This window comes from Aspergillus saccharolyticus (genome assembly GCF_003184585.1).
Source record: "Aspergillus saccharolyticus JOP 1030-1 unplaced genomic scaffold BP01scaffold_4, whole genome shotgun sequence".
Classification (NCBI taxonomy): Eukaryota; Fungi; Ascomycota; class Eurotiomycetes; order Eurotiales; family Aspergillaceae; genus Aspergillus; species Aspergillus saccharolyticus.
This window is the reverse complement of record NW_020290614.1, coordinates 1117305-1141794: the sequence shown is the minus strand read 5'-3', so window position 1 is coordinate 1141794 and position 24490 is coordinate 1117305. Positions and strand designations below refer to the sequence as shown.

Sequence of the window (24490 nt, the reverse complement as noted above, 5' to 3'; positions counted from 1 at the left end):
TGTAGCAAGTTGGCACAGACCAGCATAGAGAGTAAGTTGGTGGGGCGGGCGGGCGGGATGCTCAATTTGTTTGGAGTTACAGTAAGTTAGACGCTGTTTTAAGCCATACCGTCTATCCATCCATCCATGTATTCAGCTGGTCCTCCCCGCTTGAAAGTCCTTGACTTCTACCTCCAAATTATTCCGGCCCATCCCTCAGGTACCTTTAACTTGCCGATCCTCTTTGTGTCAACATGGGTCATTGGCGAGATATTTTTAACACGGACAGTGCGCGGACTCGGCATCGTCTGCACATGGAGCGACACCGTTGTACGTCATGTCATTGTGACACCCGGCGCCGGGGATACGAGGCGAAAGTCAAGCAGTTAACAGTATCGCAGTGCTTCCCACCTTCACAGACGACAATGTCTCCTCTGCTCGCCCCTCTAAAGAGGTGACTAAGGTTGCGCTGCGCCTGAAATACCAGATTGAGCAAGTCGTTTCATGTGAGGTCGACGAGGATGCCCTCACCGCTCCCCATAGTCGAGTCATTACCAAGAGCGTCGTCCAAACCGCTTGTCAGGCAGGAGGCGATGACTTACGGACCTGCGTACCTTTCTGTCTGCTAGTATGCTTACGCTGGTTCAAGATCCAGGCTCGGGAGGAGCTTTGGGACTCGGACCTGCATGAACGTCGAGCTCTCGCTTGTGAGGTCATTGCGAAGCGGATGTCGGTTGCCCCTAGCTTCATAATAACGCCGAATGGCCAGGCTGACTGTATCTAGAATTGAAAATGAAGAAGATCAGGACACTCTCCTTGCTCATGTTCTGTTGAGACGATACTCCATCTTTCTTGATGGTGAGGAGACGGTCCCAGCCAATGTCATTGAGCGCGCGGTCGACCTCCATGCCCTTAGGGTTATTGGGTCTTCTGGATATCAAAAGTGTATCCGGTATCTCTGGAATGGTTGGTTCTGCCAGCAGGAGGGCAATCCGACCAATTTCGTGCCGTACCAGGAAAGGGACAATACTAGTTTCAAGGTCCATTTCCACCCCGATCGTATGCGGACACCCGTCTATCAGAACGTTTGTCAGATCCTCTTCTCTCTTGTGTACCTGGGCTTGTATACCCAGGTAATCAATACGGTCAATCCCTCCGGTGATCTGGATGTGGTTGAGGGTGTTCTTTATGTGATGACGCTTGCATTCGTTTGTGACGAAATTGCCAAGGTGTGGAAAGTGGGCTGGCATTACATCGATTTCTGGAATGCCTTCAACTCAACACTGTACTCTATCTTGGTGGTATCATTTGTCTTGCGCGTTGTGGCTCTTGCACATTCACCATCGGTGCATGACGCTGAGCGTCAGAGGTTCAATGAGCTCAGTTACAACTTTTTGGCTTTCGCGGGACCCATGTTTTGGATGCGAATGATGCTCTATCTCGACTCGTTTCGGTTTTTCGGTGCTATGTTTGTCGTGCTTCGGGTTATGATGAAGGAAAGTTTGATTTTTTTCGCTTTGCTCTTCGTGGTGCTGGCAGGGTTCTTCCAGGCTTTCATGGGCATGGCTCAAGTGGACAACGATATTCCGATCACGAGAAGCATCATCCAGGGAATGGCGAACAGCATCATGCAGAGCCCAGAGTTCAGCACCTTCGAAGATTTTGCTTTTCCTTTTGGCATCATTCTCTATTACCTCTTCAACTTCGTCGTGATGACGAGTGAGTATTCTGGCCGCTGCCTACATGACTTTGGTGACTGACTATTGCTAGTCTTACTGAATATCCTTATCGCACTTTACAATAGTGCCTACGAGGACATCTCTGGGAATGCCATCGACGAATATATGGCCACATTCGCGCAGAAAACCATGCAATTTGTCCGGGCTCCCGACGAGAACGTCTTCATACCACGTAGGTCGCAATTTCCTGGATGTGAGACATGGCTGACACGTATTACCTAGCCTTTAATCTACTCGAGATCATCTTCTTGGTTCTACCCTTTGAATGGTGGTTGCCACGGCAGTATTATGCCAAGCTGAATGATGTGATCATGGGTATTATCTACTCACCTATCCTGTTGGTCACTGCTTTTCTCGAGGTCCGAGACGCCAGGCGGATCAGGTGGAACCGGCGGCGTGGGGAGGAGGACGATGACAGTGTCCAGGAGTGGGAGCATGCAGCTGAGGAGGTGGACTTTGACATTGATGATACATGGAGACAGACTGTACAGGACAGTTCGCCAGATTTGCATGTGGACGGTACCATGGCTGAGCTGGCACAGCTGAAGGAACAGTTGGTAGAGTTGACTGAGACTGTTCGGCAGTTGAGCGAGGAGAAAGCGAGACGGGGCATGATGATTGGGGAGTCGAGTTCGACCATGCTAGATGAAGACTAGATGTTGCACAGTGGAGAACTGCTGTCTAATCGTGCTGTTTACTGGTTGACATCTTGTCGGAACGATGCCCGGTCGTGGGCGGGTGTTCACTCGGTTGGATTTTGTCGAGTACTCGTTCCTGTTCGGGTGGTTTGGGACACTCTCGTCGCGGGTGTATGATGTACATTGTGGGTGTGCATTGCGCATCTTTGGTTGTAAACATTCGTCAGTCAATCTCTTTGGTCCATCGGGCAAAAATAAATCACCGAAGCAAAAGGTAAAGCCCAACGCGGGGGTTGAACCCGCAACCTTGAGATTAAGAGTCTCACGCTCTGCCGATTGAGCTAGCTAGGCTGATTTGTTGAAAACCTCATGGGTGCTTGCTACTATATTCAAAAACTGTGCTAGTCATGCGCGTCACCGAATACGGTTAATGCCTACTATGACTAGACAGGTGGTCTTGCGATCGAGAGTTGCGAGATCTACAACTAATACTTAGCTGCTCAACCTACTCACAGGCGTGGTCTGCCAGGCCCTCTGTTGCTGCTTCGATGCAGCACTCCGCTTAAATGCTTTTTATTCCTTCAATGGATCTTGACCCATGGTTGTCCCTTTGGTCGTGCTCTATATATATGTCGGCTGTGGATTGTCGGTGACTGACAGCTCTAACAGCAACTCGGGCCATTACAACAGACATCGACAACGGCAGAGACCAGCTGTGGCCCGAACATGACACATGGAACGCTCTTAATATCTGGCACACAGTCATCCTACATAGAGCCAGACGAACACAAATCCCACTTGCAGTAGGCTCGCCAATGCTACCGAGGCCGGATCAAGCTCGACACCATGGTCAATGACACGATACAACATCACCATGCCAATAATGCCCGTGCTAGAGCATGTCGCCACTAACGAACCCGCTGAACGTTCGAACAGCGCGCCTACAGCCCCGCAGGAAAAGGGGGTGCTGCTGCCCCCGTTCTAAAAACAGAGCGAACCTCTACCAACCAGCTTGAAGCAGGGGGAGCATTATCGGTCTGGTTGCGACACCACATCAATCGACATCGAAGCAGCACCGACACAGGGCTCAACAAAGCATGCGTCCGTGACTGATATAGTGATGACTTACTGGCCCAACAGTAGGATGACGTTCCCTTATCGAATCATTATCGAATCAAAGTGATGCTCATTGCACGCAGTATGGATCATGATGCTATCCAGTGAAGGATGTTTCAACAAATTAGCCTAGCTAGCTCAATCGGCAGAGCGTGAGACTCTTAATCTCAAGGTTGCGGGTTCAACCCCCGCGTTGGGCTTTACATTTTGGATATTTTTGCACTACACTTTTCCATTTTTTTCAAAATCGTGAGACCCACACCGCCTGGCTCAATGCACCGCACAAAGACACATACCCATCGCCAATTTCTCATCGCATCAAGCAACCTCCCGATTCTTTGGCAACGTCGAAATTTGGTTTTCATTGATTCTAGTTATTTTTGCCGATGATAGTACTTTGGACCTCAGCTACGATCAACAAATCAGCCTAGCTAGCTCAATCGGCAGAGCGTGAGACTCTTAATCTCAAGGTTGCGGGTTCAACCCCCGCGTTGGGCTTCATTTTTTTGCTCATTTACGCAGACGATCACTACTCAGTTTTCGAGCAATGTCACTTGCATGCTCCCCAAAGCTGCGTGTTACCATATCCAACTATAATTTCGGCTGCCCATGGTTCAGACAGTCCGCCGAGCCCTATACGATGACGGTATCATCCTTCGTTAGTCAAGACGCAGCTAGTAAACTCCACACAAGCGCCAATCATTCGATCATAATACATACACTGCATCTGACTCCAGCCAAAGCGCACTCATCATTCCGAGGAATTGTCGTCCTCCTGCTTCGGTGCCATTAGCTCCATGCGCTTGAAGACTGCCATGACATCCTTCCACCCGTTTTTGGCTGCCAGCTCCTTCGGGGTTCGACCACGGTCATCCGGTAGATTGGCCGCCAGGCCATGGCCAAGAAGAAAGTAAACATCATCCGCGAGTCCAGCCTCGGCCGCCATATGCAGCGCCGTCTGACCGAACATGTCCTTGGCGTGAACATGGGCGCCCTTGTTGACCAGCAACCGCATGACATGGTTCTCTGCCCCTACTGCCTTGAGCAAGGGTGTGCGCTGGTAGTCGTCGCGGACCTCGAGGTCAGCGTGGTTGCGGACCATGTACTCGACCATCTTCCGGCGGCCGCGCTGGACGGCCTTGTGCAGGGGACTCTCACCGGAGAAATTGGTCACGTTAATGTCCGACTTCTCCAGAAACAGCTCGAATAGATCCCGACGACCGCCGGCGGCGGCAAAGTGCAGAGGCGTATCGCCGTTCCGGTCCTGGGCCTCGGGGTCGGCTCCGTAGTCGAGAAGCATGTCCATGATGTGGTCGTGGCAGTTGATGACCGCCCTATGTAGCGCCGTCATGCCGTCCTCCGCGGTGGCTTCCAGGCTCACACCGCTGTCGAGGGCGATCCTGGCCAACTCCACGTCACCGTCAGTGGCGGCAATGTCCAGGATCGTTCTTCCGGAAGTATCCCTGGTGTTGGCATCGGCACCAAGGTTGAGGAGCAGCTCGATCATCTCCCGCCCTCGCTTCCCTCGGTCATACAGGACGAGGGACATCAGCAGCGACAGGCCCCGGGCTGGGGCGTTGACATCGGCTCCCTTCTTCAGCAAGTACCTGACCACATCGGAATGCCCGCGTCGACCGGCCTGATACAGGGCTGTGCCACACGGCTGCCGGGAGGGCTGCTGCTGCCCATTTTCGGGCTCAGCCGGTCGAACCTCCAAGTCAGCTTTCCACTTGACAAGCCACCGCACGATGGTCAGCGAGCCCATGCGCGCCGCCCACCACAGCGCAGACCTGCCTGCATCGTCCACGAGATTCACATTGACTCTCCGCGAGGCAAGCAGCAAACGCACGACCTCCTCAGAGCCTTTCTCAACTGCCCACAGCAGCGGCGGCCTTCCCTCCCCATCCTTGATGTCCGGATCAGCACCCGCCTTTAGTAGCAGCTGCGCAATCGTCTCGTTGCCCTTCTCAACCGCCACCGACAGTGGCGCGCGGCCGGCCATATCCTTTGCATCAGGGTTCGCTCCGGCCTTGAGCAGCAACTGCACGATCGTTTCATCGCCCTGGTCCACAGCCACCGACAACGGCGGTGCCCTAGCACCAGCTTTATTACCTTCCTCCCCACCCTCTCCCTGACCCTTTGCAGAATTCGGATCCGCTCCGGCCTCCACCAGAGCCTCCACGACCTCCACATCCCCCCTCTGAACCGCCACTTCCAAAGGCCTGATCCCGTCCTCCTCCGCATAATCCCTCATATTCACATCCGCCCCGGCCTTAATCAGCGCCCTAACGACCGCACAGTCCCCTTTCTCGACCGCAACCCCCAACGGCACCCTCCCAGCCCCATCCCTAACATTTACTTCAGCACCCGCCGCCGCCAACCCGTTCACAATCCCCAGCCAGTTCTCCGATCCAGTAACGGAGCCATGAACCGCATAAAGCAACGCCGTCCGCCCCTGCCCATCCGCGCTCTGCACATCCACCCCAACAGCCAGCAACTGACTCACCACCGCCGCATGCCCGCCCTCGACGGCGGCGCTCAGCGCCGACTGGCCCCCGCGCGCCGTCTCGCGGACATTCGGGTCGACCGCCCCGGTGCCCAGCAGTAGCCCCAGGACTTTGGAGTGGCCGTGCGCGGCGGCCCAGAAGAACGGGGTGCGGCCGAGCTCGTCGCGGCTTTCTAGCTTCACCCCGGGGGTGCCGAGGAGAAGGGTGACGATTGTGTCGTAGCCTTGGGTGGCGGCGAGGAAGAGGGCGACTTCGAGTTTGTCTTTGGGCGGTGGGGGGTCAGCCATTATTGGGTCTGATTGGATGTGGTGTGTGGTATGGGGTTTGTCGGTGTGTAGTTCAGTCTGTGTAGCGTAGTGTGTGTGGTGTGGTGTAGTGCAGCGTAGTGTAGGCAGTATGGACTGAAGGCGTGAAAGTAAGTAAGCAAACAGAAGAGTCGTCGTGAGGTCACTAGTTGTTGTTGTCGTGCGGAGGTCGATAAGGAGAACGTTTCCAACTCAGGCTTCAAACCCAGGACAGACACAGACACAGACACGGACAAGCGGACAACTGACCCAATCTACGACCCCCAGCTCAACTCTCCAGCTCTACAAGCAGACCCTGAGAAACCGAGCGATCTCCCTTCTCCACCCTCACAGACCCCGCAGTGAAACCCCCACTATCGAACGAGAATGGATTGCTTTGTGATATCGAGGAGAGTAACCACGTCCACTTCACACCTCGCGCATCCAAGACCCTACCAACAATATAAGGCAGCTCGGGCAGTAAGAATCGCACACGGCGCCAATCTGGCGACAGGAAGAGTGGGTGTCAGTCAGAGCTCTAGAAAAGCTAAATTCCTCGTTTGAAATTGCGCGTTCCGGGGCATCGCATGGCAGGTGCTGCACATCAAGTTAAGTTTCAAGTAAGTAAATGATATCATGGGGATATCCCTCGCATTAGTAGTATTAGTCTGGGAGTCCACCTACCTAGCCCCGAGAATAAATCAAGATACAAACCACAGAGAAGGTTGAATCGCTCACCAGAGAATCCACCTCCCTCAGAGAGTCAGACAAGACGAAAATTAACAGAAGACGAAGAAGAACAGCGTAGAAGGAACCGAAACAACCCCAAGGAAACCCACCCCGGCTACCCAACCCGTCCCAGAAATCGTTTAGCCTCTGTGCCTCACAATGAACTGAAAGCCAGGAACTAAGTACCCAATTCCCACCCCCCTGACTCCCTAAACTCACTAACTGCCTACTAGATTGTATAGACCCGCACTGCTGGGCCACGTGTGTCGTAGTCACTGGCTGGGTTGGGGGGTGTTTTCGTGCAACATCCAGTCGAATTTAAGAGGTGCTGTGTGTGTGTGTGTGTAAGGGGAGGGGTTCGCTATTTGCCATACATACACACACACACACACACACACACACACACACACAGTAAGGCATGGATTACCGTGGGATGATTGTTTACTAGTTCTCGCTTGGGTTGGCATTTGGGCCGGGGGAGCGGGAGTCTTGCGGGATGGTCGGCTTCTCGGGTCCAAGGGTCTCCGTGTGGCGTGCAGATTGTCTGAGTTGATAATACTGTATAGTGATTGCTGAGCTTGGACAGATTCGTACGGAGTACTGGCAATGCTATAATGAGGGGAAGAGAGAGAGGGGAAAGGTCGCTGCAAGCAGCATGCAACTGCTCTGAGTTCCTCACACCCAAACCCAATCCCTTCTCCCCACCCAACGACAGCCCAATCCCTCCATTCGTCAGGAAACCAATCCCTCCTGTAACCACGCATGCATAACGGTCAAACATCATTACAAAACGCCCATGCTATGCAATGTCAACGCAAAAGCCAACATGACCCACAACGCCGTGCCTGCACTGGGCTTGGATTCAGATATAGCAGCAAGGCTGGAAAGGCAAAACCTCCCACCCCACACTGGTGGTATGGGGGGACACTCAAGAAATAGAACATGCAATATTAACTACCCTGCGGACGATTCCCGGTATAGACCCCCTCGAAGTCTAACCCGTCCAGCATACCATTGACCCGGTCGATCTCCCGCGTGAGGTCTTCGACGTTCATCGCCAAGCTGCTGACCTCGTCGAACTTGCGCCGCCGGTTTGCGTCGGCGATCATCTCCGACACAAAGAACTTCTGTTCCTCGAGCACAATCAGCCGTTCCCGGAGGGCTTTCTCCTCCGCCTCCAGCGCGGAGACAGCACTGCTGGTGTCGCTGGCGAGACTGCTCGTGCTGGCGCTAGCGGCCATGCTGCCATATTTGATGGACGCCAAAGCCGACTCGGGCCGCCGAGGGCTGCCGACAGGCCCTTGACTTGGACTCCCAGGGGTGCTACCTGAACCCACCATTCCTCCGTTGGGCGTAGCATGTTTCAGCAGCTTTGGAAGCGTCTTCAACGGCAACATGTGCAGATGCAGGAAATTGCTTGCCTGCTGATAGATGGCCTTCTGTAGGCGCTGTTGCGTGGGTGAGTCTGTAGGCATATCGCGAATCCGTCTGGCCGCGACGTCGTACTGCGCAAACGAGTCCGTGAGTCGTTTGCGGACCTTGGAAGCTTCAACGATTTGTGCTGATGAGGGAGGCCGTCGAGGATCTCTGCCACATATGTCAAAGACTGTCCCCCCAAATGATTCAAGAATGCAATGGTGTACGTACTGCAAAGCTGCTAAAAGTTTCTGAAATTTGGGTAACAAGAGACGAATGCCTCTTTCGAACTGGGTCAGGTTCTCATATGCCCGCACGGCCGGGGGTTTGCGGAGGATTTCAGCTTCAAAGTCACGTCGGTCGAACAAGGTCGACCGACAGTCCTTGCAGAGCCTGACATCAACGTTGATCACGCCTGCGCGATCTGACTTTTCCGCGGCTGTTGTAGCGACTGCCGACTCTGCCAATGGTAAACTTGTAAGATTATAACTCTCTGTAACAAGATTAAAAGGTAACACACGGGATGATATACTCAAGGGAACCTCTGTGGAACAGGCAGTTATAGGGTCACCGCATACGACTCGCCCGCATGTTCTGCAATGGTGGCGCCGAAAGGAGTAGCTGGAAAATTCCTGCTGGCAAAAGGGACAGCGGAGAACGCTGGCATCGTCCTCCCAGCTGACGATGGTCTGCTCAAGCGCTTTCCGCTGGTCGCCCTGCCACGAAAGCGACCAGAGCTTATTGGCACTCGACTGGATCTGGTCCACCGGCAAACTCGCCAAGAGTTGCGTGAGCCGCGTCAGACGCTTTTCGAGACGCGAGACCTCCAGTAAAGCCTTGTCGACCGTATGCCTTCGTACAGCCTTGAACTCATCCATGCGGTTCCGGGTCAAACCTTTCAAACAGATCAGCCTGCTATAAATTTCCCCTTTTAAGTAGGTCAGGAGCCAGACATACCGGTATGGTCATTATACCCATCCCTCGACTTGTAACAAGTCTCACAAACCCGGCACCACAGACCCCTCACCGGCTCATGTTGCGCTGACCTCGAAAGCTTCATCTGATACATCGTGTGCTCCTCGCAGAACAGCTTCCCGCACTTGCGACAGTTGATGCAGCCATTCGTCGCACCTAGCCGCTTCCCGCACGACGGCTCCAAGCACGAGTCGTATAGGGACCGACCCTGCCAATGCTCTTTCGTTATGATATCATCTGGGTCGAGCGATCTCTCCGACGACGGCGGTGGTGGTGGCGGGTGGTTCGCATGTGAATTTGTCGAGGCGGCCGGGCCGGCCGAGGCGCGACTCGGCCCCGCGAACGGCAGCTGGAGGTTTTCGTTGGACTCAAAGACATCGAGTCCCTTAAGCTTCTGATTCAAAACAGCCAGAGGTTGAAAACGTTTCGCCTTATCCATCTGAGTCTTGAACCAATCCTTGACTTCATCCTGCCGATCGTCTTCCAGGTTCTGGTGTACGTCATCGATATGTCTAGCGGGGAGAGAGGGGAGAAACGAGGTCAGCTATGTAGCGTATCATGGTGCGGGTGGTGCGAGAAGGTACCTATTCAGTTGCAATAGTGTCAACTATAGATTTCCAGCACTAGTCAGCTTTTCCCTGTACTGCATGTTAAGGGGAAGGTGAGGGGCCAGAAAGCATGCTACCATACCATCTCCTCGCTGCAAATCGGACAGACCAGCTGGGCTCCAGCAGCCGCGGGAGCGGCAGGGATCGCGGTAGAACCATTCTCGAGAGAGATGCGCGAGGTGAGGTCTTGAGCATCGGCAGAGAACTGAGAAGCAGATGCCTGGGAACTGAGAGAGAGGCTGCTCGCGGAGGGCGATAGGGCAAGGCTCCTTGGCTGGTGGTTCAGTTGCGGAGACGGGATCGCAGCAGCGGATGGAGAACGAGCGTTCGCGGGGCCTAGAACACGACCTCCACCCAGCGTCCTCCGGGACATCTTGGCTGAAACCTATGAACGCATGAGAGACAAAAGCCCGCGGGAGCAGAGGAAAGGGAAGTGAATAAGATGGAGCAGTAGGAGAAGAAGAAGAAGTTCGTGGTAGACAAAAGGGGTGGGGGAGAAGAGAAGGGGGAGAGTGACGGTCAGTCCAGCGGCAGCCTTGCCCAAAGGTGGAGCTTCAAAGACTAAGAACAAGTAAATTAACAAAACGTCCGTTCTCCGTACGGAGCCGGAAACTTGCTTATCGCTCCGCCCGCCTTCTTCCACACCGAACATCATCATCTGTCACAATGTCACATTCCAGAAGACTCCTATTTACGTCAACACTAAAACCACAGAACAATATCACAATTCTAAGGCGTCATTCAAAGTTCTATGAACACACACTTCCACATGGCCAGAAAGGGCCTTTCCTACCAAAAGCAATAGTATATATCTAGACAAGACATCATAAGAATAATAGAGGTCTTCTAATGTACCCAACCCCTTATATCGTATCCAAGCCGCTTACGCCTTCGTCTCGGTCTGCTGCTCCAATGCCTCTTGACGCTTGCGCTCTGCCTCCCGCTGGAGCTGGTCCGGTCGGCGGATAGCGATATCCTTCGGCCGGAAGTCACTGAAAAGTCGCTTGAGCACATTCTCAATGATCCAGCATCCGGCGTAGTCGAAGATCATCAGGACAGTAAGAGTGGCCTTGAACTCGGTGCTGAAGGGGACAAGGCGCAGTTTCTCATTCAATTCAGGAACGAACTCCGTGGCGCAAGAGAAAGCAACACCAGAGGCGGCGACCAGACCCCAGTACATCGCCTTATTCTCACGGATCGACTCTCGGAAGGGACGGCCCTGGTAATTGATCGAAAAGGTCGATATCTGTTGAATAAGCTGAAGCAGGTAGATCGCGCTGTTAAGAAGCGACGGCTCGAATTCGCCCTCCAGGTCAATATCAGATTGTCTCCTAAGCACTTGTTAGTATATAATGCAACCTTGAAACTAGCATTAGAGGCATGGCTTACGGTTCAATTGAATAGACATAGTTCGACAGGTAGATTAAGGTGACAATGTGAATGGCAAATTGACCAAGCACAGAGCCAATAATGTAAACGTTGAAAATGTTCGGCTGCGGACGCTCCTTGGACAAACCCTCCACGGACTGAGATTTGAAGTCAGTAAAGGCATGCTATCGAAAGTGTATTGCGATGAACTAACCTTCGCGCGGGAAATGGAAAGGAAGCAGACGCTCATCAGCATACCACTGATAGTAACCTGGCCGTCACCGAATTTGATACCGTCCAAGTAGATGACACTCAAACTGTAGGCGCTGATCAAGCAGTTCAAGGCGAGGATCTTGTACATCTGGATTGTCGCAACAAGGGTACAGCGTCCCTGACGAAGAATATTCGGGATAGCGATAACGTTGGCGAGCTTGCTGGTGAACGGAGCTGCGACCGAGGCGTCTCCGAGCTTGAGAGTGGGGGGTTCGTTGTCATCGAGCTCTTGTTCCATCATGGACGAGGTAAGCTTGTCAGCAAACCCAGCAGCGGACGCCGCCGCTTGCTGCCTCCGCTGTTGTTCGGGGGTCAAACTGGCGTTGGACTGCTGTAGTGCCTGTGCGCCGGGCGAGGTAATGGTCGGGATAGCTTCTGCCTGGGGCTGTGCGCCTGGGTTGGCACCCTTGCGCTGCGCTTCACGGTCGACGGCCTTCTGATAGTGGGGATTGCTAGGCCCAGGGGGGTACAAATGGGCAATCTGAAGAGGAACAGGGGGAGCAGGCTGATTGAACCGTTGCATCATGGAAACCTGTTTCTCATAGATCTCCTTCATTTTGGTGGTACGGTAGTGGTCGGCAATACGTTGGAGATCTTCAGGGGAACCATTCAAGAGGGCAACACCAACATGAGCTTGCTTCAGAGCCCCCACGTCGTTTGTACCGTCACCACACATCAACGTTGTGTAACCAGCATCCTTGAGACCTAGCAGAATATCTTCCTTCTGCTTGGGGGAGACACGAGCATAAACCCAGGTGTGACGGAGAAGATCAGGTAGAGCCTTCTGTCCCTTGAACTTAGCCAGAGCGTAACCCGTAACACAAATATCCTTGGTGTCCAAGATGCGACGGTCGAGGGCCTGGGTAGGGTCAACATCAATGTTGACTTTGTCGTCAATGCTCCGCCAGACCAATCTGGTCCCGGACTTGTCATTCTCAGGAGCATCGAGGATCAGAACCTCACGGTCAACAATCTCGACTTGACGCGCAACATGGACGGCGGTCAACGGGTTGTCACCAGTAATCATGACAACACGGTGGCTGCTCTCGTTAAGCATGCGAACCGCCTTAATGGCATCGTCCTTCAAGGGGCATTGCAAGACAAGGAAGCCGGCAAAGGTCAAGTCAGACTCAACATCTTCACGGGTGTAGTTGTTAATGCGACCACGGGAAAACTCGGAATCGTGGGAAAGATACTTGTAAGCGAGAGCAAGGACGCGGGCACCGTTACGGGTGAAGTACTTGAAAGTCTCTTCGTAGCCAGGAGGAGTATCGACTAGCATGGTACGGATAGTCTCGGGAGCACCTTTGACACCGACAAAGGTGGACTTGACCTTCTTGTGTGCCTTGCGATCATCAAGAACGACAGTGGCAATCGTGCTCTGGCGCTTGAGCGCAGAAGAGAACTGGAACCGTCTCACAACTTGAACGGATTCTGGGATAACAGGACCAGCGGCAGGCGCAGCTTTACCAGTCAAGGTGTCGTTCTTGCCGAGGGTCCAGCCGAGCCATTTCAGAGTGGCCTTCTCCATGGGATCGCCGACCACTTCGCCTTCATCCAATTTGACCAGGGCGTGAGCACTAGCCAGAACAAGCGTGGTATCAAGTCCAATGTCACCGCCCTTGGCCAGCTCGGTGTGCGCGCCGTTCGGTTCGACCTTTGCACCGTTGTGACCCAAAGTAAGACCGGCGATGCCGTCGACGACAAGATCTTCACCGGTGAGTGTGCCAGTCTTGTCAAAGCAGGCAACATCCACGCGTCCAGCGAAAGGAATACGGAAAGGCTCCGTGCAAAAGATGGCGAACTTGCTCAAAGCAGCCAGACTAGTGTTGACAGCGAGACTGAGTTCCATTGGGAGTTCGGGAGGGACAACACTGGTAATGATCAAGACACAGTCCAGGAGAAGCTTCGACCTCTTGCGATCCTTTGAAACACCTTCCTGCCAGACATACCAAGAGGCGGCGATGGCGAAGATTAAAAGGAAGAGAATGAAAAGCAAGGCTTCCGCATTGTTGGCAGACACCCGCTCGGTAGAATAAATCATCGTGCGCACGAGACTTCCCTGGCTGGTCTCAAATCCGGTCTTGACGACGACACCCAGTGCGCCTGCGTCTGGAGTAGGAAGAATGTTCGATTCATTCTTGAAAACAAGATCTTCAGGAGCGGTGTTTGCATGGGTAATCTGAAGAACTTTGGTGCCGCCGTGAACAAACGCATTCTTGTCCAATCCTTCAGGTTCAATCAAGTCGTCTGAGGGTCTAAGCTGAACCGACTCCTTCAGAAGAGGCGTGCTCTCTCCGGAAAGCATAGCCTCGTTCACAATGGCACTGCCCTCGATCAGGAGAATGTCACACGCGACACCGCCATCTTCCTTGGTGCGGTTGACAGACATGAGGTCACCGGGCAGCAGCAGGTCACTGGTGATCTTTTGCCACTTCTTCTCGCGATAGACCCAAACGTCGTAAGGCTTGATGTTCATACCTCGGAATTCGCTGAGGGTCCTCTGTCGTTGCCAGACGACCGTGCTCTCAAACATGACAAGCATGGCGAGCGTGAACAAGGAGTAGTACCAGTATTCATCGAGCATCCACAGTCCAACACAGAAGATCTGGAAGACAAAGAATGGGGCAACCGCATGCTCTTTCCAGAGCTCCACAAAACCGGGAACGGGGATATCGAACGTGTTGTCGCCATAGTGGTGCCGAATGCGCTCGATTTCCTCCTTGGTCGCAAGTCCTTGGCTCTTCTGGAAGTACTTGAGTGCAGGCTTAGGCTCTGCATCGAGAACGTACGACAGAGGAGCAAACGAGCCAGTCTCCGGATTGAAGAGAAAACGGCGCTTCTGAAACAAGAACGAGATGGTCTTCTTTCCACCACGGTAATCAACAACAAGTGGACAGATTTCAGCGGAACCGGCGTTGGCAGCCGGGATAACTTTGATAAGCCGGGCGGAATCAACCGAACTGGCCTTGGTAGCGGTAAATAGAGTCTGGATATTGATATTCCATTTCGTCATCAGCCATAGTAGAGATTGCGCGGTGATGATCGAGCCAGTAAAAACGAAAGTCCATTCCTGGCCCTGGATGTAGGTATCGTAGCGCTCAGGAGACAGGTAAAAAGCCAAAAACGCGGGCCAGATAATCAAGAAAGGCCAAACATAGGTGTGTAGCTGGGTTGGAAGGGGGTTGTGAAGCGACGCATATTTGATCTGGTGATCGTCCACGAGTTTTGCCCTGCAATCGGACCTGAAGTTAGCAGATGAACGAGTACGATATGCAGTTCAGCGAGGGAGGGCGAAACCAACATGATGACACTCGAGCGACCACGACGCGGGTCAAACGACGCGAGCTTGGAACGATGAGTGGGGGGGAAGTCCTCTCAGTAGGTAAGCATAGGAGAGAAGGTGCCTAAACCATCCAAGGCGGACTGCCGATGTCAAACCGATATCGCAGCAAGAGATGAAGAGGAAAGCACGAAGAAGCCACCTCGACGGTATAAATTTGGGGATTTCGCCGCCGGGAGCTGAAGGTACGGAAGGCCCGTCGCTGGTTACGATTGGCCGCCACGTGCCTGCACGGAGCTGGGATTTTCCCGGCCGCTTCGTTACGATAAGAGATGATGCCGTTAACATAACAGGTACTGAACTGGATTACTGCGGGAATCAAGCAACTTTCTCTTTCTACTTTAGGTCCACCTTGGTACTGCTTTCTGCTCACTAAATAGCCCAGAGTATAGAAGAAGTATACAAGTATATATTCTAAGTAATAATAGAGTACTTCTAAAACTATCTAGAATTACTTATCTGATCTATAGTTGACTACTTTGTTAACTTAAGGTAGTTAGTTTAAAGACAGATGCAGTGACCTTGCCTACACCAGCTCATGAGTAGGTACGGAAGCGCGTTGATCCACTTGATTGTTTAGCGATGTGGCATTCATCACTCTGTCGAGATGCTAATTGCTTGACTTAAACCTTTAAATATCAGTAAAATAATATATTACTTAGGTTAATGTATCTATCACATAGCACGAAGACATAGCAAGGCACAGTCTACTGTGTTGTTAGGTAAATGGCTATCTGACTACACGCATTGGTGGCGCATGTTGTTACTGGCCGCAGACGACGGATCCCCGGCCCTCAACTGGTCGTTAGAACTGGCCGTTAAAACTGGCGAGATATCTGATCAGTTGCATGAGCGTCATTTCATCTCGGATTACCGAACTCCATCTGCTGTGCTCATCACCGAGTCTTTCTTTCTAGCTTTTCCAGATCTCTTTAAAAGGTCTGATATATGTTTCTAGGCCCTGTTCTCCGAAGCGTATAAAAGGTCCCTCCATTCGTAATACCCGCACTCGACGCGTGCATATCAGCCCGATATATTATGGCATGGTGGGTACGTGTACAAGGATTGAAGCATAATCCATCATCTACCAGGTACTAGAAAGTACCTACCGTCTCTGAGAGGCCTGCAATATCCAAACTCCAAGGTATTCCCCCCCGCTTTAGCGCAGTTGGATCTGGTCCTGCTCTAAAGCAGTCCGATGGCTTCTCGATACTGAAGTCGTCATCTCTCTGAACCCCGCTTATACGACCATAGGTTAGATTTGGACGATTTCAAAGGCAGATACTTCGTAGTGCATCCAGCCTTCTTCCACAGCTAGGCAAGCCCCCTTTTTCCAATGTTAGGAGCGCTGCGCTACTTACCCGAGAACCAGGCGGGGGGATTCCTCGAGCGGGAATTAGAAGTAGTTGGAAATGCGCCAACCAACGAACCTCAGCACTGAGCCTGCGATAACTGCAGAATCAAAAAGGTATGGATGAGCCCTAAGGCTTCCAGAATTTGAGAAGGACAGCCGCCCGGAATCTAGTACGGCCCCCGGCAGATCTCCCGCCAGGGAGGCTGAGGACGCTGCCCCACCAGCTGCGGTGCAGCCCACCCTGTTCACCAGGGAACCACCACTGTATATGGTCGAAGGAGAGTTATATCGGACTGCACAAAGCCATGCAGGGGAGCCAAGGGAACGCCGGGACAGTCCTCGATCCAATGAAGGATACTTCGACCTGGTCCAGTTGCCTCGATTGGTCTCCAGGAAAGAAGGTTCCCTGTCTACCGGAGTCCAATTATCCAATGACAGAAAATCCACACCTCGGCGTCGATTCTCTTCTCGCTGGGTGGGTATATCAAGCACAGCTCCGTCTCCCCGGGCCTGGAACCATACTCCAGAACTTAGGTCACTATACTACTTGGAGAAATACCTAGGTTACGCAATGTGCTCGAGTAGGACACTTCCCATATATTCATGTTGGAAAGCACCTACTGCTCCAGGGGAGAGGTCAACCGACTGCGCTGGAGCAACGGGATCCTGTAGGTGTTTTGTCTGGTTCGTTATCGGGGCTATCATTTTAATTGGAACACGGCTCATTTCGCTTGAGCCACCAAGCCTGAACCACTTTATCCTCAGCCCCAACAGCGGAACCTGCATTTCCTCTCGCCAATTCGACTGAAGAGAGGTCGAACCAGCGAGAAGTTCAACTCGCTCACCCCTCGCCTGCCATAAACCGCATGACTTGAAGTAATGCAACCAGAGCCACCCGTTGGCACTGAGATTGAAGGTATCTTTATGCCAGCATAGCTGAACATTGCTTCGAGATACCGTGTCGACCGGAATCTGCTTGCCTCCCGAGAATCACCACTACCATAAACGCTCGGGTGAGTGTTGAGGTTGATGAGATCGTAGTTGGGGTGGACTGGGGCGGAATGTAAAAGACCCCCAGCTATAATAATCCCGCGATCGTTAAACATCCGCACTGAACCGGCTCATCGTGCAGATTCTGGCACTGTAGATGCAAAAGAGTATAGGAACCGGAAACAGGATGGACGTTAAGCACCCGAGAAGCATCATGGCCCAATTGACACCTAGATTATGAAACTGGAACATAGCAAGTGGGGTTCAGATCATGGACAAGTTTTAATCCGGATCAGACTCACGATTGCAGTTGCAAACTATGGGAAACCGGCGTCAAGACACGAGTGAAAGATCTTGTTGGCTGCAACTGCAGAGGCTTCGAAGCAAAGCTAGAGGAAACCATAGATAAAAACCCCATATATAACGTTACCAGTAAAGGAATCGGCTCCTGTAACAGCATTAGTAATCGATGCATACAGGATCATCTTCTCCATCTCAGTCCACAAGGTTTTTGGAATTCGAGTCATCACAATTTCGGCCGGTGATGCGTTCTTAATCTGAATCCAAATCGCTTGGCGACTCTCGGAGTTACCGGCAGAGCAGAGAGAGGCGGGACTTAGCCAAATGACATCAAGCACACTTCTAATTCAGAGTCTGGTCTTCTGGCTAGGAAAGAAGTACAATAGAAAGGTTTCGATGGATCAATCAAAAACAGTACCTGTATGCTCCAGCATGAACATCTGTGCATGTAACGAGCATAGAACAGCCTGCATCACTTTGTCATAGATGACCTTACTGACCGGACACAGGAGGTGATTTTGTGCAGGGGTCTTATGCAGTTCTATCCCTGCATAGACCATATGTAGTGGCCCATAATCGGTACAACCACTACTGACGAAACATTAAACCTGATAGTTATTTATTAGTGTTGTGACTGGAGCAGGGGCGAAATGAGCATGACATAATGGATGCAAGCTTCAGTAACAATGTTCAGCAATAAGGAAACAGCATAAGTGTTGTTATTAATATATTCGTAAATAAGACATGAACACATGATAGACTTCTATACAACGTCAGAGGTAACTACAAAGGACTTGTGTATATTGACCCCTTTCATGCCTTTAGGCTTTGGATTGAGATCCTCCTGACTGCTGTGCGGACTCCCGGCGGCAGTCTGAATGGTCGTGATCACACCCTGGGAATCTTCTGGGTCGAGATCTGGGCGCCAGTATTTGGTCGCATGACTCTGTGAGGCGTGATATGCATGGCCGATTGAGCTCGAAAGCGGCATGCTATCAGCTGTTTTCTTGCTGCGTGTGACGCCGTAACTGGCGTCGCCCAGCCAGCGAAAGAGAGGACGCAGGGTAACTAGACAGCCTGCCGTAATGCCGAGGCCAGCCTCGACATTGGACCAGATTGAAATCTGCGCTGTAGCATCTGAAAAAGAAATTCGGTATGAGTTAATCTGTGGGGCTAATATGTAGATCGTGGCCAGATACAGCGGAGATGAGACTCACAGAGGAACTCCTTGTCGTTGTAGGTAGGCAGGAAAGGTATGCGCACAATCACAGCAGCGCTAGCTCTATATTTGAGATGATTAGATGCCTGAGGAATGATGTCAAGTAGTGATACCGCCACGAGGAGCACTTACACGCAGCCCATGCTCAGAATACCGGCCAGTGCAGCCTTGGTTCTTGTGCCCATTTGCAAGTTCCAAACCAGAAATGCAGGCAACAATCCCAAGATCAAGTCACAAACCATGGCCGTCACGCTATACAGGTATGCGACGTCGATAAGGTAGTTGATGGAAAGGCATGTCCCGGTAGAATGAAAGCGCTGCCAAAAGTATGACACGGGCTGACATTCCAGAGTCAACATGAACCAAAAAACCAGGCCCACGACGATTGTGATGGCGATGACAAACCATAAAAGCATCTTGTGTACCCGAGAAACGGTAAGACGGAAGAGAGTCAACGCAATAGAAACCTTGGCAACAACGACCGTCACGACATAGCTTGTTTGCCCTAGCCACCACCACTGATACTTGTTAGTCACTACTGACTGTGGAGTGATACGGTGACGCAGATGACGTACAAACAAAGCGGTTTCCAACGTATCTTCGTCAAGCCACTCGAGCTTCTGTCCCATGCCATACAGTGATCCGGTAATACCACATAAGGCGAACAGAATCTCCAGAGCCTACAACAGTAATCACATGATTAGCATGATGTAGAAGAATGCGGCCCACCAGCACTTTAGGAGCATCCAACCACATACCATGGCAAAAACCATCAGTGCATCGTCCCAGCCGAATGCGCGCACCAGTCGCAGCCTCACGAAGCATCGCAAGCAGACAGAAATGAAGGAAAGTCCAAGAAACACCACAGTAACAACGAAAATGGGCTCGCTGCGGCCTCTGAACTCAACCATTGTAGATTGTTCGGGCTGCGAGGTCAATTATGGTCGAGGATAATGGACTAAGAGCCGATGGCATACATGGTCACCACAGGGTATGAATAGTAACCATCGGAAAAGGGCCGAAAGAGAGGAACTGGACGCAATGCAAGAGGATTCGCAATGTAGACGTCGAACGATAGCATTTTAAGGGGAGAGAAGACTAGGAACACGAGAAGAAGCTTCTACGCTAGGGATCCGGGCCGGGTCGGATTGTCTGACAGGGCATAGGTTGTAGAGTGCATGATGGCACTCAGTGGCAACTTGCAAGGAAGCGACTGGGGGAGGGGGGGGGTGAAGGGGAAGGGAGGTGGAAAAGTGACGAATGAAACCCAGCAAATGCAGCTTGAGTGGACATGGAGTATCTAGGCACGTTCTGAAAAATCCCCTCAATGTCATCATCTCGTGCCTCTATGGCCAGGAATAGACTTGGTCGGAGGCTGAAGACCCATCTGCAAAACTTCAATGACTTAAAAGAGTCGATCGGCACTGCTCTAGCAGTGTCAAGAGATGGTTCCGTAACAGTCTTGCTCCAAAGTAACAAGCCGGTTGCTTGAGCGGATCTAAACAAGCACACTTATCCTTGAAAGGAAAATGTAGTCAATATCCTGTCGCTGGCACGGGGTCACTTCCTAAGGTGGGGAAAAGTACCTCAGGCACGGAACGCCTTACTGCAAGCGATTCTAGCATCAATGATGACAACATCCCATGCAGGACTAGTCTAGGATGCTATGCCGTTGACTTGAACGATCCGTGCCTCAAAACTTTGGTGTTGTGGAGTGACGGCTTGCTGTGCGATGGCCGTTGGCCAGACTCGGTTGATTAGACATTGAGACAAGATAAGAAAGGCACGCTGCAGGGGACACGCGGGCGAACTAAGATTGAGTATCACCTTGGCAAGGGTTCTCGGGCCTCCAAATTGGCGTTGAAGCTGTTGCTGCTGGGAACAGGCAGTTGATGTGATGACCAATCCTAGAGAATTCTAGGTTGCAGAAGAGTTGCTAGAGGTTCGTTCGGTCCCAACCATGGAAATAGACAAACGAAAGTCGAGTCCTGTGTCCATTCCCCTGGTACGACTCTGCCAGAAATAGGTTCATTGCAGAACACCGATTTTTTTTTTTGTTTATTTTATTTTATCTATTTTTTCTCTTGAATGAAGCACTAGTAGTATTCTCAGCAATGACCATGCTCAAAATTCAGATCGAGAATCGCAATCTCGGTAAAAAAAAAAAAAAAAAAAAAAAATCCACGATTCAGCCCGGATGAAAAACGAACCAACTTGATCGATCGTAGTCGCACAAGGTAAGGATAGACAGTCCCACCGATGAATGTTTCATTTGAATCTTCGTCCCTGCCGACACGATTAGCCTGAACTGAAAGTTCATTTCTCTTTTGCTACTCTCAGTATTGAGTAGCAAGATAGTATACGAGGACTTTTCTGTAAGAAAGCAAGCAGATCCTCCAGGTCTACAAAGTAAAATCCCTTCCATGATGCTTAGCCAGAGATGTTCTTATAGTTACCGTTGGTACGTACTCTGTAGTATCTTGATTCAAACAAGCCCGACTCGTAACGGGCTCCTGCCGAACGGGCTCCCACTTGCCCCTCTTCCCAAAACTCCCACCCGCCAAGCGACTCCACAATTAATTTGAACCTGCCGATCCAGCACGAGGATCGCATCTGAGGATCTCAGATGGAGTTACACCTGTGTCACCTTCCTCCCTCTGTCTGAGGGTTTGTGTAGGACAGACACCAGGACGGTCGCATTGTCAAAAGACGGAGACAGATTCCTTCGTGCGATAAGCGGTGTTCTGTTTTACTTTCCAAATATGCGTCTGACGGGTGACAGGTGTCAGCATTGAACGCCAGGGGATCTCAATCCAGCTACCTCCACGCCCTCTCCTGCCTAGGACCTGACCCAGCCCTCTAGTGCCGCCGGACTTCCGTGGCGCAGCCGCCATAGACTTTTATTCAGAAGAAAAACAATAGAAGTCATCTTATTGTGCACATTGTTCCCCTTATTCTCCTAAGCTCGGAGAGGGTGACCGCTTCCGGCGTCGCTCCGCCCATGCCAGCTTTCGACCCTCGGTGGATCCTGGCGGGGGGCGGCGCCACGAACCATACTAGGCTCGGCTATCAAAGTTGCATGAATTGTGACTGGTGCAAACTCCGTGACCTGCGCACTGCAACAGCGGAAAGTCTCGCGTACGTCCTCTAAAGCTAAGATGGGAGGGTATGCCAGAACGCTTGTCAACTCCATGCTACCACGCTCATTGAGACTCAAATCAACAACCGAGACCTTCCGATGAGCCGGCTTAGGGTGGTCCTGCATCTCTCAAGGTGGGACAGAATCGGTATCTCCTCTGTCGTCGTAACCCACGAAGTACTCCTACTTAGGTTCGCTGGGATTGTCAGCTGACTAGGCTAAGCCTCGGAGTATCCCCCAGCCCCCTCCCCTCCTGAAACGGTCGTTGCTTGAATGCACGTTTCATATGTCACTGTTGAGCTGTCAACGGAATGCTATTTTAAAGCTATCGGATCGAGTGATCTAGCTCTATATTATCTTAACATATAAGGCGGCGAGTCTTGAAGGAGACTCGCGTGAGTTCCTCCTTTGAAGATACGCTAGCAGCCCAACGCTTGGGCTTGTCCAACCTGCGATGGTGCCATACAGAATGTTCTGTACAACGACCACTTTATGCGAGGAATGGTACTCTCTGTCTTCATCCTCGCCTTAGGCAATTAGCTACACGACAACAGCCAATATGGTGTTACCTTTCAGTTTCGGGACTCCTTGTTCTGAGTGATGGCAAGTCGGATGTGAATCCAACTGTCGCATGCATACTACATCAAATCCATCTAAGCATTGGCCATCATGATCGTCGAATGTATCCACACGAGTGTCTCAGCGCCCATGGCCAAGACTTCTTTAGTGACGTGATAAGGTCCCTCGTGCGTAGACTGTTAAATACTACGCCAACCTATCGCTACATTGACATACAGCCGAATTTCGAAGAATTGAAGGAGCAAGGAAAGCACAGCTGATGGAAGCCCTATATTCCCCTGCAACCAGGCCCATGTGACAAGCGCATTGAACTTCTGCAACTTCTACTTGATCAACCTGGGCAATCTAAATCGAACAATGCAAACGTCTCACTGAGCTGCTATTGTATACAGCACACTTCGTATAGGGCGGGTTGGTAGAGACCAATTGCGCATCCCTTCGAGCTTATTTTTCTGCTCACCTTACCGCCTCTCATTAGCAGGATACAAATCCCCAGCCTCGTGAATCGCGCTTCACTTTGGTGCGAGACGAGGGTTCTGGGCCTAGTGTGCATCTTAAAGAGGCATAACTGAGGTAACTGTAATGCCGATGAGATCAAATACCCGGCGTAGGACGGGTTGTCTCACATGTCGTCGACGCCGCGTTCGCTGCGACAAAAGCAACCCAACTAAGGCTTCGCCTGTCAGATTTGACGGCACCATCGATCGCCCGACAGGAAGTTGGCGATGAGCACAGTAAGGTATCCGTTACGATGGCATGTACGGTAATTCACAAGGCCGGTAATTGGCACCGAGAGTCCATACACCATTTGGCTCAAGTAGTATTGCCTCAGCCAGTCCGAATCAGATGGGGACCGTGTATTCCGAGTCTCATGCGACGCTTTATCCAGGCATTGATACTGAGGATTCGGTCCCAGGTGATGTATCGGCACCGTCGTCCACGAGCACGAGTGCCCATGCTCACGTAGCCCAATGGCTGGTTGGGCGGGTGGTCAACATTATTTGCAGGCAAAGGAACTACGAGCATTCCGTCGTCCAAGAGGAAATTAGGTTTCTTCGAGCAGCGTTTGCTGTATGGGAAGCGAAGGGCTGTGCGAAGACCCAGCCGATCTTGTTCCACGGAGTTAGCCAGGCAATGCAAGCCGCCAACGGAATTGTCGCAGCCAAAGGTGGCGAGATGCTGGAGGGGACCTTGAATGAGATCTTGTCATCGGCTAGTGTATACGTCGCAAAGGCAAGATCAGACTTGGAGGCGGCAGTGTTCGCTGCTGCCTGCTGGTTTCAAGGTCTTTAGTGTATCGGAGGGGTGCCTGGTTCGAGATCGTGACATTTTGTGTAGCCTTTCTCATGGACTCGCTTGGAACTGATAACAATGTGCAGGGGTGCTTCATTTCATATGATCCCTTCCAATAGAGTGGGCTCACTTGATACAAAATCGCATGTTCCTGGGGGGCTCAGCGAGTCACCGCTTCCCATAGGGACCTCAAAGTGTTCCCTAGTCCGTCACCATCACTCCAGACTAGGAGAGCTCAATCAGTCACAGCCTTTGGCTTGCCAGCATAAGGGAGCTCCTGTCTCTGCGGGCGGGCATTGCTGCTCGCGACCATCTGCTCGTTCGCAGCGTCAAAACAAACTGACAAATGTCGTTAATCAACTCTTATCTAGCCAAAGAACGATGAAAGTAGACAAAACATGTTCTAGTTGTCCTCTAATGGCTATGCCCACGTGATCCAAGGGGTTATGACGAAACATCATCCTTCGACAAGGTCATCTACTACCCTCGGCAGAGTGTACAGGTACGAAACCCCACGCAGACCAATATTTTCTATAATTAACATGCAAGAAGTCTCAGACTGTCCCGGATATATGTATGTACATTTCAAACTGCGCTCCTCCATGATGCCGTATGTGCCTGACATCAACTAATCTTCACAG

General features: G+C 51.7%; 3 protein-coding genes and 3 non-coding genes across 6 annotated transcripts; 3 read left to right on the top strand and 3 right to left on the bottom strand.

The window, feature by feature from the left end:
• Positions 1–132: 132 nt before the first annotated feature.
• On the top strand, positions 133–2581 carry yvc1 (putative potassium ion channel Yvc1). Its single transcript, XM_025579494.1, has 5 exons — positions 133–309; positions 381–708; positions 764–1698; positions 1750–1890; positions 1941–2581. Exons 1-5 carry the CDS (start codon positions 234–236, stop codon positions 2372–2374), a joined length of 1914 nt encoding a protein of 637 aa, XP_025434669.1. The 5' UTR covers positions 133–233; the 3' UTR covers positions 2375–2581.
• A 53-nt stretch (positions 2582–2634) lies between these two features.
• BP01DRAFT_t51 lies at positions 2635–2707 on the bottom strand. Its single transcript has one exon. It is a non-coding gene; the product is annotated as a tRNA-Lys (tRNA).
• Positions 2708–3599: 892 nt separating this feature from the next.
• BP01DRAFT_t53 lies at positions 3600–3672 on the top strand. The gene has a single exon. It is a non-coding gene; the product is annotated as a tRNA-Lys (tRNA).
• Positions 3673–3897: 225 nt separating this feature from the next.
• BP01DRAFT_t54 lies at positions 3898–3970 on the top strand. Its single transcript has one exon. It is a non-coding gene; the product is annotated as a tRNA-Lys (tRNA).
• A 3557-nt stretch (positions 3971–7527) lies between these two features.
• On the bottom strand, positions 7528–10504 carry BP01DRAFT_334333 (putative vacuolar segregation protein (Pep7)). The gene is made up of 6 exons (XM_025573158.1): positions 10074–10504; positions 9968–9990; positions 9366–9895; positions 8929–9303; positions 8640–8868; positions 7528–8579 (listed from the first exon to the last, which is right to left on the bottom strand). The coding sequence occupies exons 1-6, from the start codon at positions 10362–10364 to the stop codon at positions 7943–7945; spliced, it is 2085 nt and encodes a 694-aa protein (XP_025434668.1). The 5' UTR covers positions 10365–10504; the 3' UTR covers positions 7528–7942.
• A 370-nt stretch (positions 10505–10874) lies between these two features.
• On the bottom strand, positions 10875–19749 carry BP01DRAFT_288917 (ion-transporting P-type ATPase SPF1; the record flags this gene model as incomplete). The annotated part of the gene is made up of 8 exons (XM_025571556.1): positions 10875–11322; positions 11381–11517; positions 11574–14801; positions 18407–18756; positions 18837–18901; positions 18971–19356; positions 19414–19518; positions 19597–19749. 8 exons carry the CDS (start codon positions 19747–19749, stop codon positions 10875–10877), a joined length of 4872 nt encoding a protein of 1623 aa, XP_025434667.1.
• Between the last annotated feature and the right edge of the window lie 4741 nt (positions 19750–24490).

What these genes read in the sequence shown, in the direction of transcription:
- yvc1 (XM_025579494.1), top strand. Translation starts at nt 234, where the DNA reads ATGGGTCATTGGCGAGATATTTTTAACACGGACAGTGCGCGGACTCGG. An exon ending in GAGGTCATTGCGAAGCGGAT is followed by an intron (nt 709 to 763) that starts GTCGGTTGCCCC and finishes GACTGTATCTAG; the next exon opens with AATTGAAAATGAAGAAGATC. An exon ending in CGAGAACGTCTTCATACCAC is followed by an intron (nt 1,891 to 1,940) that starts GTAGGTCGCAAT and finishes CGTATTACCTAG; the next exon opens with CCTTTAATCTACTCGAGATC.
- BP01DRAFT_334333 (XM_025573158.1), bottom strand. Translation starts at nt 10,364, where the DNA reads ATGTCCCGGAGGACGCTGGGTGGAGGTCGTGTTCTAGGCCCCGCGAAC. An exon ending in ACACTATTGCAACTGAATAG is followed by an intron (nt 9,896 to 9,967) that starts GTACCTTCTCGC and finishes TCTCCCCGCTAG; the next exon opens with ACATATCGATGACGTACACC. An exon ending in AAACTTTTAGCAGCTTTGCA is followed by an intron (nt 8,580 to 8,639) that starts GTACGTACACCA and finishes CATATGTGGCAG; the next exon opens with AGATCCTCGACGGCCTCCCT.